The following is a 12,209-nucleotide window of genomic DNA, read 5'->3' on the forward strand; positions in this document are numbered from 1 at the left end:
GATTTATTTATCCCATGTATCTGGATGGACTGTGGACAGTAATGTTAGAAGGGACACACATTTCCCGAGTGGACGTACACGGTTTGAATCTTGAATAAAATCTATTCTATATTAATTGTGCTTTTCTGCACACCTGGCTCGTCCTCTATTGATAACAATATAGGATATTGTTGTTGTTTGTCGACATTAGCCCCGACCTTCAGGACTGTAGCGGTTAGCATCTATGGAGATTCCAAAACTTTGCTCACACCCATTACAGCCGCTTTGTGACGTCATTGTATCCCTATGTGACGTCACATGTGCCGTTTATCCCAAAGGTTATGATGTTTCATCCCTCTCTCTCAAAAAAAAGAGTTGGGCTAAAAAACAACACTAACCAATAACTGCAATTGAAAACAATAAGACAAAACACCCAGAAGACTAAGCTAGTCCTCAGCTAGAGAAAAGGGAATTCGGTAATTATCGCGAGATAATTTGACCGCGATTTGAGTTCTCATCCCGCGTATGAAAACCGCCATCTTGTTGGCCCGGCGAGGAGAACAGCAGCAGATATGGCGGACTACAGCAGCGTGGCTCCCCCGTCCTCGGCCGCGGGTGGCGGAATGAATGATGCTTTTAAAGACGCTCTTCAGCGAGCACGACAGGTGAGACTACCGGAATTCTAAAATAGTTGTTGAACTCGTCAACTTTTGCCGTTAAACGTCACGTTTCCGTCCGTTCTTTCCGTTCTAGCGGCATCACTTCGAGCTAAGCTAGCCAATGATGAAAAAGTTGCTAATGATACGCCACGGAAATTTTGGGAACGGGCGTGGAAAAAGAAAAGTAGCTGCAGTCCTTTGCGAGAATGCGGGGAAAAAGATTTAAGTCTTGAGTGAATTCCCCAACTTATTTGGAAGCTATTATAAATCTGTGATTATCTTAGTAGAAGCCCGTCTTTGTTGGTGCTGACTTCCGGAGAGCAGTTGCCGCGGTAGGCCCCGCTAAACGTGTTTGTCCTGAATGCGGCCGTCGAGTGCTCCCGTAAAATTTTGGGGGAAAAATCATAAAAATTCAAACGTCTGTGTGTTCCAGATTGCAGCGAAGATAGGTGGTGACGGCGTTGCTGCTCCTCCGTCGAGCGAATTCGGGTACGGAGGCCAAAAAAGGCCCTTGGAGGACGCTGGTGGGTATTTTCCCATGCCTAACCTGAATATCGGTCAGTGGTTTTAATCGATTCAATGCAAGCCTTTTTCATTTATGCCTGCCTGTTTGTTGTAACAGCTACTAAATGGTAATTAACTTTGTAGCAGTGTTTTAACCCCGCTAAGTTAAGTTTAAACGCGTAGACTTGATAGCTTTGACTTTTATTTAATGTTATTAATTAATTTCCTGTATTTGCAACCCTTCATTTGTTGTCTATGTAGTACCCTCTTGCTATTTGTACAAGTACTTGTTAATAGATTTCTAATACACTACATTTGTGAACGCGAAATTCTTATTTATGATCGGTTATTGAATCTGTTTGGGGTGTTTTACTTTGCATTTTGAAGCTATTTTTTATGTGGTAATGGTTTATAGTCACGCCACAGTGAATATTCTACAGCAGTATCTTTTCAGAGGTTATTGAATTGCAGTGACAGTTGAATTGAATATAACACCTCAAGCAGATTAAGTAAATGCAGTACAAAGCCAGATTTGTATATGTTCCAAATTTTCCGTCATTTAGCGGTTGATTTAATCATGTAGGAAATGGCATGTGTTCTGAAGAAAATACTCTGTCCCTGTAACCTAAAGTGTATCTTTCTATTGCTGGTTCAGACTTATGAATCTACTTTTCTCCATGTCATTATATTGATAATATTGTTAAATATCCAGTGGTTTAATCAACCTCTGAATTCATGCGACTGCTAGTACCAATCAAGATTTAAGCTGGGAACAGTGCAGCAAGGATATTTTAAAAAATGTTATCGATCTCATTGAATAAACACAAAATACAATGACATTCTATAGCTGAATCTACCTCCATTCATAGTTATTGTGAAATGGGAGACCATCATCACTATTTCATCCAGCCTGCACTTATATGAAGGGTATTTTGGCCTTCACATGAAAGCACATGTCTGTATTCCTTTTTAAAGATTTATAATCTCTACTGAGAAACCTGCAAATTGCACCTGCCAAAGGGATAACCAAGTCTTCAAATATTATGTGAGAGGTTATTTTGTTTGGCCAAAAATTGTATCAAAGTGTGAATGTATGACAACTCTGCCATCTTTCACGTCTTAACCTGTTAAAACTGTGGATAGAATGATAGCGTGTGTATGATTTTTAGATAATGTTTTTTATTTTGCAATGTTGTCACAGACCAACCAGAGACAAAGAAAGTGGCTACCAATGACGGTAAGTCATCTAATGATATTTTTAGTTCTTAAATGTTTTTCTACGGTAATGGTGAAGAGTAGAAGCTTTAACACTGATTATTTGTTTTCAGCCTTTTCGGGAATGGGGGGAATTGGTGGTCCCCCAAGGTGAGACACTGTTGACATTGATAGTTTTTTTTTAACCTGGCTCAAGATTGATATCATAAATGCAAGAAAAAGTTGAGTCTTTTTCATTGTGTTCTTCAGGTCAGCATCAGAAGAATTCAAGGTTCCTGACGGAATGGTTGGCTTCAGTAAGTTTTTCTTCTTTTTTTTTTCCCCCCCTCTGACTTTTGTAAATCAGATGTTGAGTACTTTTACCTGACTGCCCTCCTCTCTCACAGTTATTGGAAGGGGTGGGGAGCAAATATCACGCCTGCAGCAGGAATCTGGTTGTAAAATACAGATTGCCCCTGGTACGTTTATAGTTGTTAGATTTCTGGAATACATTAAAGTAGCTTGTTTTTTTTCTGAATTACTTGAGGTGCTGATACTGTTTTGAAATCTTTGTTGTAGACAGTGGAGGGATGCCAGACCGATCAGTTACATTAACAGGACCACCAGACTCCATCCAGTAAGTAACTCTTTGAGGATTCTTTTGCATGACTTATTGGTTTTTATGATTCATGCTGAGGAAAAGAGCCACGGTACATGTGTTGTCCCATCAGGACTGCAAAGAGGCTACTCACAGAGATTGTTGAAAAGGGGCGACCAGCGCCAGCGTTCCATCATAATGATGGCCCTGGCATGACTGTTCAGGAGATTATGGTCCCTGCCTCCAAAGCTGGTCTTGTCATTGGAAAAGGAGGCGAAACCATCAAAAGTCTACAGGTTAGTCACTGCTTGCGTAAAACAAAATCTCATGGTCACAGTTTAGCCCTTCAGTCCCGAAAGTGTTTTGACACACTGGTTGAGCCATTGCGTCTGCTTTGCAGGAAAGAGCTGGAGTGAAAATGGTTATGATCCAAGATGGGCCCCAAAACACAGGTGCAGATAAACCACTCCGAATTTCTGGGGAACCGTTCAAAGTGCAGGTCTGTCACTTATCCATGTCATCACAGTTGTTGCCAAAAAGTTGAAACATTTTTAATTTGATCGGTCCTAAAAAAATACATCGCCAATGTAGAGTACTGCTCTAATGAAAACTCCTCATTTCCAGCAAGCCAAAGAGATGGTAATGGAGCTCATCAGAGACCAGGGCTTCAGGGAGCAGAGGGGAGAATACGGCTCCAGGATTGGAGGAGGAGATAGCTTAGATGTATGTATATTCCCTGCTCTGCTTTACTCCGCTAATGAAGATTTGGAGGGTGTTTTTAAACCATGACGTCATTGATGTTTTCATTCCATCATAGGTTCCCGTCCCACGATTTGCAGTTGGAATCGTTATCGGCAGAAATGGGGAGATGATCAAGAAAATACAGAACGACACTGGTGTCAGGATTCAGTTTAAACCAGGTAAGTGAATGACCTTTCGGCTCTTTCAGAAACAGTCACATTTTTTCTGGTCAGTGATGAAAACTCATGCACCACGCTGAAAAGGCTGATGGATAACCCCAACCCTAAGTTATCTGAGACCTCATCGAACACACACACACCCAGGGAAATTAGATGGCAGATATTCAAAGCGAACGGTCCAGTTTTAAGTCTCCTGTTTTCTTCCTGCAGATGATGGCAGTGCACCCGACAGGATAGCACAGATCATGGGTCCTCCTGATCAGGCGCAGCATGCTGCGGAGATCATATCAGACCTGCTCAGGAGCGTCCAGGCTGGAGGTCCTCCGGGCCACGGCGGTGGCAGAGGTCGAGGTCGAGGCCAGGGCAGTTGGAACATGGGTCCCCCTGGTGGCCTGCAAGAGTTCACCTTTACTGTCCCAACCATGAAGACTGGCCTCATCATCGGAAAAGGCGAGTGACTTTTCTCGCGTGCGGACCGAGCGGGCCCATCGGGGCAAGAAAAAGGTATTACTCAGCCATAGTTTGACGTTTGTGATGGTTATGACACTGCCGTCCTCCAGGTGGAGAGACAATCAAGGGCATCAGCCAGCAATCCGGGGCCAGGATCGAGCTACAGAGGAACCCTCCACCCAACTCTGATCCAAACATCAAGATGTTCACTGTCAGGGGCTCTCCGCAACAAATCGACTACGCCAGGCAGCTGGTGGAGGAGAAAATCGGGGTGAGACATGGTGTTCAGTTGAATTGTGTGAAGTTCCAGACTGAACTGCCCCAAAACACTGTTTTTGCTGTGGATTCAGGGACCGGTGACCCCGATGGGCGGCCCTCATGGCCCCCCTGGTCCACATGGAGGACCCGGCCCCCACGGTCCCCCAGGACCGCCCGGACCTCCCGGTACTCCCATGGGCCCATACAACCCTGGTCCGTACAACCAGGGGCCTCCAGGACCGCAGTCAGTATTACAGTTTGAACTCCTATCACAACATCAAGCGTCACTACCATATCGTGTTTTTTTTTTTTAACTTGAATTCTTTGTTTAACCAGCGGTCCACCTGCACCCTACCAGCCTCAGGGATGGGGCAACGGCTACCCGCACTGGCAGCAGGGACAGCCTGATCCTAGTGAGTACCTGCTCAAGGGGAATTGATACCCTTAATTATTTATAGTGAGACGCCCACCATTAATGCCAGATATTGAGTTTGGCTTAGGGCTGTATTTTCTGAGGAAGCTGTTTGTGATTTCTCCTGTAAAATACGTGACATTGATTGAACTCTGGAGAAAATATGTCGAAAAAGATTTTAAACCTTTTTATAAGGTTTTGCTTGGATGTATTTTTAACTGGCCTATTCATATTTTAAAGTGCCTCATTGTGCATGCACATTGCAACTCAGATTATTAATGAAAGTGAAATAAAAGCCCGTATGAAATAATGTTCAATAGCAGTAAAATCTGCCGTCCCATTCCACTTGGGGCTGATCGACTGTTTTAAGTTTCTGTTACAAGTTTCTGACCAGCAACAAAAGTCTATTTGAAGCCAGTTGTCGCGCTGGTTTCAAACGGTACAGTCTCGCAAGCAGTACTGGTGGTAAACGCAAATAAATCCTGCTGTACTGCTGGAGGTTCACGTTGGATGTGACACCCCTGGTATGTTTGTGGGTTTCTCCTCTTCACGTGGTTGACAACAAACCTCCCGCCTGTGTTCAGATAAAGCAGCGGCCGATGCCAACGCAGCCGCCTGGGCGGCGTATTATGCGCAGTACAGCCAGCAGCCGCAGGCCCCCATGACCCCGACCAGCGGCGCTCCCGGCACCACTCAGACAAACGGCCAAGGTAACAGCCCGTTCCTCTCGTGGGTGAAGTCTTCTTCGTGCGCAAGAAGCACAAAGTCTTGTTAAGATGAGAGTAGAGCAGTCTAGCCTGCTAGCTTTACCTCCGTAGTGTCCCGAGACGGCGGTTTACTGGATTTTGATTGACAGGAGACAAGCTGGTTTGGCATCTGAAAAATGACGCTGCTTTTGCAGAGCACTCTTTTCATATTATCCCAGGGACAGGATAGTTTTCCGCCGCCACCCTTAGGCTGACAGCCGTGACCCAGACAGGTGGAGGACAAACGGCTGAGAGTGATTTACTAATTACAAGTACGGTTTTTTTTAACAGGTGACCCACAGGCTGCAGGTCAGAGTGGACAGGCAGATTACACCAAGGCCTGGGAGGAATATTACAAGAAAATGGGTATATGAACGTAGTTTCAGTGTACACCTATTAACACAAGACAGTCTAAACAGCCACTGGGCCTTGAATCAGCTTCCTTTCCAGGTCTGGATAGCTTTCAGTATTGCTGGCCTGCTGTGGAGCCTTTTTTTCTGCGTCTCCACTTGGCTTGATCTTTTGACGCCCGTGCTGTTTAGACTGCAACACTTTCACTCTCTACAGGAGTGAGCTGACGACACAGAACCATCTATCTGCTTAGGAGTAGCTCATTCTCTAGAATAAGGACTTTATCCACACCGATGGGAAGAGCCTTGAATGTGTCATTCCTACCGAGTGTGTTTTAGAGTAAACGATTGAATTGGGGGTTTAGGTTGTGCTTAGTAAGAAAAGATGTAGGCCAAATGCTGTCATGCTATGCTGTCAGATCTTGTGACACCAAAACGCATTGACACATATTTCCCTCTCGATGCAGGTCAGCAGAACCAACAGCCTCAGGACTACACTAAAGCCTGGGAGGAGTATTACAAGAAACAAGGTGTGTATTGTCATGAATTAATTCATCCAAAGCAAAGATTGATACATTCAAAGGAGACCTGACTCGACATTTGTAACCTACCGATTTTCTGCACCATAAGGCTGACCTTCGATGTAGAATAGAAGCTACAGTAGTGGCTGGGGTTACGTTATGCATCCACTAAATGGAGCTGTGCAGATAAGTCAGTCAGTCAAACTGTACAAACCAATGGTCTGACAACTTCGTTCACTCTCAAAACAAGCTTGTGCATTCACTAAACGGTACCGTGCCTACCTGTAGCTCATACCGGTATTTGCGCCGCCTTCTTACGTAGTGCAGATTCAATGTATTTCCAGCTGTATTTGTCACAGTTCCAAACGTTTCACAAAACGAAAGCACCAAGAAGGACAGCCTCTAAATTCGTTGATGTTCATATAGCTAGCGAGCGCTGTTGCCTTCATTGGATTAGTGACTGTAGAGACGCTTCAACTTCCTGCTCTCTGCTCAACAACCCACTGTTTGAGTATGTCCTCCAACTTTAGCCATCGTGCTTTGTTCCCTCGGAATTTGTTTAGTCTTCTTCACTTTGCGCAGGCCATCTTATCGCTTCCTCCGCTTCCGCACCATTGATTCGTTAATGTTGAATTCTCTCGCTGCTGCTCTATTCCCGTGCTCTACTGCGTGACTGATCGCCTTGAGTTTAAACTCTGTTATACGCAAACAAGTGGGTTGGTACTGGAATTCCCCTTTACCATTTTTACCGCTGCTACTTCGGCGATGTGTGTGCGCACACAAACATGCATGGAAATGAAAATGAACGCTTCACGCAGTCATATATCCAAGCATGCACCGCGCGCTACCCCTATGGGAGAAATTGGAGTCAGCAGCTGCTTCCCGCTGTTGCGAGACCTCTTGCGGCTCATTATTGATCCATATATAAGGCGCACTGTCGGTTTTTGAGAAGATTAGAGGCTTTTACGTGCGCCTTATCGTGCCAAAAATATAGTAATTCCAGTACTATTGAAATGAATGAATTATCATATTCAATTGAGGCACAACATAAAGGACTGCGGACACATTTTGCCGTGCTTGTGTCTTCCTATGTGACTTTTTTGGAAAATAGGATTCATTTCTTCTCATCGAAAGGCTCGCTTTAGTTGCATGCTAACATTGAAAATGCACTCGCATCAACCACGCGCAGAATCCCCCGTGTGGGCAGCTGACCTCCTGCAGCGCTCCGTCGTGGAGCAGCTGCCGTCTCGGCTGCCCTATAAAGAAGCAGAAGGTTTCTGGTTCGCCACCTAGAGAGCTGGATGGCGAGTTTGTTCCCCTTCTCACACGTGTCCGTTTGTTTGTTCGAACATTCTGGTATGACCCGGCAGTTGTATGAAACGCAGATTAAAATTAGACAGTTGGGATTACAGTGAAGATGAGAATTTTTAATTAATCCAGAATTTGTATCGGCTCTTCAATGCCAAATTGTTTGGATAGTTTTATATTATGAACCGCACACAAATCGACATAACAAAACACGCAACTCAAATCTCAACTCGAAAACCAGCCTTTCGATACTGGTGTTATTTCAATGAAAGGTTGATATGATCTATTTCATGTATGTCTAGTCAGTGTTGTGTTTTGTCTTGACTCGTCACATTTGTTTCACTCGGGACCTGGAATCAGAAGATCATTCTTACTTTGACTGATTTAGTCAGCCAACCGTTTCATATTCTGCGCTTGTTTGTCAAAGTTGTTTGTTTGAGCACTTATTTTAAAACGCTCAAAAGCCCGTTAAAAGTCACCGGTGATACTAAATAAGAATAGAGAACCGGTCCAAACCTGCTTTTTCAGATGGGAGCCATGCAAATACGGTATTAACAGACTCCCAACCTGTCGCAGCCACACCCTGAAAAGTTGTGGCCAAACAGTATTTCGCCGCCGCTGAATGTTTGTTTCAACCACTTGCATGTCAGAGGAGATACTTGTAAATACTAACGCCCGCTTCCGTGCATCTCCAAAGGTCAAGCGGCTCCTCAGGCCGCGGCGGCGCCGGCGGCGGCGGCCCAGCCCGGAGGCCAGCCGGACTACAGCGCCGCCTGGGCCGAGTACTATCGGCAGCAGGCCGCTTACTACGGCACGGCCAACCCCCAGAGCATGGGCGCGGCGCCGCAAGCCCCCCAGGTACGTCCCCGATAAGAATCCGCCCCCCCCTTCCCCAACATCTACTGAATTACTGGTGCAGTGTGTGCCCTAACCCTCCTCCCCCCGCAGGTTCCACAGGGTTCCGGTGACAGCAGCAGCTTCTCAAACCTAACCTAAAAACTTTGCCCCCTACGCAGGAATTTTAGCTTTTTATTTTGGGAAGCTGAGTCCACTGTTTCTGCTGTTAACATGCAATGTATCTTCTATGTATTTCTTCTGCACAGGGCCAGTAATGTGAAGTGGACATAAAGTAAATGCTACATTGTCGAAAACAAATCCTTTGTTAAATGTTTGGATGCAGACGCCTTGATGAAGATCTTAAATTTCCTTGGTTTGAAAGTGTTTCACATAGATGGCAGATTACCCGGCGATCCACATCCTGTCCCCATTTTTTTTTTTTTTTCTTTTATTTGTTTTTGCTTTTTTTTTTGTTTTGTTTTTTTTTCCCTTTTCTTGTAAATGCTTTGTTTTTAGTGAGGTAATTATACATATGGTCATTCCAGCCCTGTATCTACATTACTGTGGTTAGAAGTGTTTATTAAACTGTAGACATTACCATGTAAATCATCTCAGTTTTAAAAAATGCTATTGCCTGTTGTGTTTTTGCAATAAAACAAACTGAAACCTCCTGTGTTGGTAAGTTGAGGTGAAAGCAGAGGGGTGGGCGGGTTGCGGGGGATGCCTTTCCTGTATGTCCTTTGGTTCCCGGTTGATGTTCTTTAGGGTCGAGGGTGGGGGATTGAAAATGCAAAAAGTCCAATGTGCAAATTTGAAAAAGTTGTCCTGTCCTGTTTCTCTCCAACTGTCTGTGAGGCTCTTAGACGCATTGACGCGGTCGAGACCAAGAGAACGTCCCGTTTGTTTAGACGTCCATTCGCACTTGCTGTTTCCTCCCTCGCATTGACTGTAGCAGTAGCCCAGATGTTTGTCAGAAGACAGTTGAGTTGGTGTGTCCGAACTGCACTCATGCATTTAACTGCGTTGCCGCGGCGCAACTTTTACATTTGCCTGGTGTGCCGACATTGTTGGGGTAGTATGCACTGTATTCTTGTCTTTGATAGACGCTTCCTCCTCCTCCTCCACAGGCAAAATTTAGAGAAAAAAAAAAAAAGCGGTAAGCACGCAAATATTTTTTTTTGTTGATTCTGTTCCTCGGAAAATGTGGTTGCAAGAAATGTTGCATATTTTTAGTGTTGGCTCTTTTTTTTTTTTGTGCTGTTCTTTTTGCAGGACAGTCAGGTAAATTTCGCAGCTGTACGACGAATGCTTTGAAAACGTTCTGTCTTGCCCATTTCCAATTGTGATCATGTATACACTTGTTTTTTTAAAAAACCTGCTTTTTTAATATAAAACGTTGCAAAAAGTCCTTTTTTTTTGCCCATTCTGTTAGTGTTCATCCAATATAAGGAATTAGACTTGTAGGGTCGGGGTGGCTATGCAGTCTCCAAGAAAAGCCTCCTATACTGTAAGTACAATATTGTGACTTGTTTTTTTTTATTATTATTATTTTTTGAGAAGGATTTCGCATTTTTGATGCTTTCTAAAATTGCAAAAGATGTAGTACTTTTGTCAAATATCGTCATATCCCTCCCCCCCCCCCTCGTGTGTTGGGTAAGTATCTGATGTTCTGCTGAGAGGCTTAGTATCTGTTAGGCTGATGAATCGTCTTACCACATGTTTCTGAGCTCCATCCGAACCTCGCGACTCCAGGGAGTCGACGGCGTGCTCCGTAGATCGTTCTAGATTCGCCCCGCGTAGGTAGAACGCCAGTGCCGGTTGGATTTTGTTTTTATTTTTTGTTATTCCTCTCTTTAAATAATCCCCCTCTAGCCCATTTGTCATATTGAGGTTTTGAATGTCAGCTACCGCCACATATTCGGGGAGGGGGGGAGCTTTCTAAGGTCACCCCATGAGGTTTCTCTGGTTTCGACTGTCCTCGCCACGCGTTCTCGTCTTAGCTGCGAACCTTGAAATGCCATGTTTATTTCTGTAAGATTGACATTGATCAGAAACATGACTGCATTACTCCAGCGTAGCATGCTTAGGCCTCTTTATGTTCTATGTGAGCATGTGGAATGCTAGGATCTGGAAGTGCTTCTGACTAGCCAGGTTATTGATTTGACAAATGACATTTATATTCTTGAATGAGCTGCTGTCATAGGCTGTTGTTTTTGTTTTAAAGGTCAGGAAAGCAAAAAAGAAAAAGAAAAACCAGATGATAATAATTATAATAATAAGCAGCACCCTTTTTCTCACTGCATTGTTCACTGACGGCAAACAGTGCGATTATATCTGATCTTTGCAGTGTCGTCCCAGACCTTGCACCTTAGGTTCTGCCGCAGTAACACAGGTAAGCACAACCTAAGGAGAACTAGTGCATTTGTCTTAAAGTCACGTGAAGAAAATATCCATGCAAACAAATGCTTACCTGTGACGTTAACATGCCTCGATGGATTCATGCGTAGTCCAAAAAGAAATGTCCAAAGTATTTCCAAGCCTTTGTAGACCTGTTGTGAATGAACTGCATGATATGACTTTTGTTACACATGACGTTTGACCTCCTCGCCAACTCGAGCAAATCTTGTTGGCGCGTCCCGGGAAATGATATTAGCCTTACTTTCTTTTTCTTTTCTTTTCTTTTTTTTTTTTTTTTGCAAAAAAAAAAAAAAAAGAAAAGAAAAAAAAATCCCTCGGTAAGTCTGAGAGTGACTGTATCGATGCTTCTGTTTTATCCCCATTTCTCCTCTTTTTGACACGGTTTAACCAAACTGCATGCCATACAAAGAAGGTTGTAATGTGCTGAAAAAATGTTAGGTGATATATTCTACGTTTTGATTTTTTCTGTGGTGGTGTGAATCTGCCCTCGAGCGCAGTGCAAATCCTACTATTGAAACGCTGCTGCCTTCACTTCTCGCTCACAGTGTTGGAAGATGCTGCAGGCTTAGGTGGTAGAATCAGGCCCTGTCGTAGTTTGTCCCCAAAAGGAGGAATCCTTTGAGTCAATCCCACTGCTGAACGTAGACCGTTCAAGAGCTCCAGTGATAAGGTAAAAAACAAAACGGCAACGCAATGAAATTAAACGTTCTGTGATTGCAAAGTGTTGGTTAGATACATGCTTGTCTTTCTTAGCTCGGATTGACTGTCTTTTAACCATGCCATAGTGTGTTTAGAGCTGTCTGATGGCTGTTTTTTCATTCTGATTTGCTTGAAACACGTTCAGTATAACCTTTCAGTAAAATGATTGTAATGAGACAATGCTGTGGAACGTTGGATGAGGACAGGAACTAAAGTCATGACATGCACTATTTTTCTTTAGTTGTGGGGGTTTATCAGTTAAATCTGTCTGTGGGGCTTTTCACTCTTGTCAATGTGCGATGCTCTCCCTTTGAGCATTGAGTGTTTTCAATCCAGAGTTCGTGGGGGTGTAGAAG

The 12,209-nt window shown here is 44.0% G+C and overlaps 1 protein-coding gene across 7 annotated transcripts; it reads left to right on the forward strand.

Annotated features, from left to right (window-relative positions):
- The first annotated feature begins 510 nt into the window (after positions 1 to 510).
- fubp1 (far upstream element (FUSE) binding protein 1) lies at positions 511 to 9,407 on the forward strand. Of its 7 annotated transcripts, none has more exons than XM_086153342.1 (20): positions 511 to 644; positions 1,072 to 1,195; positions 2,344 to 2,379; positions 2,471 to 2,507; positions 2,607 to 2,653; positions 2,744 to 2,815; positions 2,916 to 2,973; positions 3,068 to 3,230; positions 3,335 to 3,433; positions 3,559 to 3,657; positions 3,752 to 3,854; positions 4,065 to 4,304; positions 4,415 to 4,575; positions 4,655 to 4,806; positions 4,899 to 4,975; positions 5,559 to 5,684; positions 6,012 to 6,086; positions 6,538 to 6,600; positions 8,597 to 8,757; positions 8,848 to 9,407. In XM_086153342.1, the coding sequence occupies exons 1-20, from the start codon at positions 552 to 554 to the stop codon at positions 8,893 to 8,895; spliced, it is 2,034 nt and encodes a 677-aa protein (XP_086009468.1). In that variant the 5' UTR covers positions 511 to 551; the 3' UTR covers positions 8,896 to 9,407. The 7 variants fall into 7 exon arrangements, with proteins under 7 accessions (XP_086009468.1, XP_086009471.1, XP_086009474.1 ...); XM_086153343.1 differs by having other exon boundaries at positions 515 to 644; positions 1,072 to 1,162; XM_086153344.1 differs by having other exon boundaries at positions 515 to 644; positions 1,072 to 1,162; positions 9,003 to 9,407.
- The last annotated feature ends 2,802 nt before the right edge of the window (positions 9,408 to 12,209 follow it).

The sequence above is a fragment of the Fistularia commersonii genome, chromosome 10, assembly GCF_037954325.1.
Source record: "Fistularia commersonii isolate RoL2024-O1a breed Wild chromosome 10, RoL_Fcom_v1.0, whole genome shotgun sequence".
NCBI classification, from domain to species: Eukaryota; Metazoa; Chordata; class Actinopteri; order Syngnathiformes; family Fistulariidae; genus Fistularia; species Fistularia commersonii.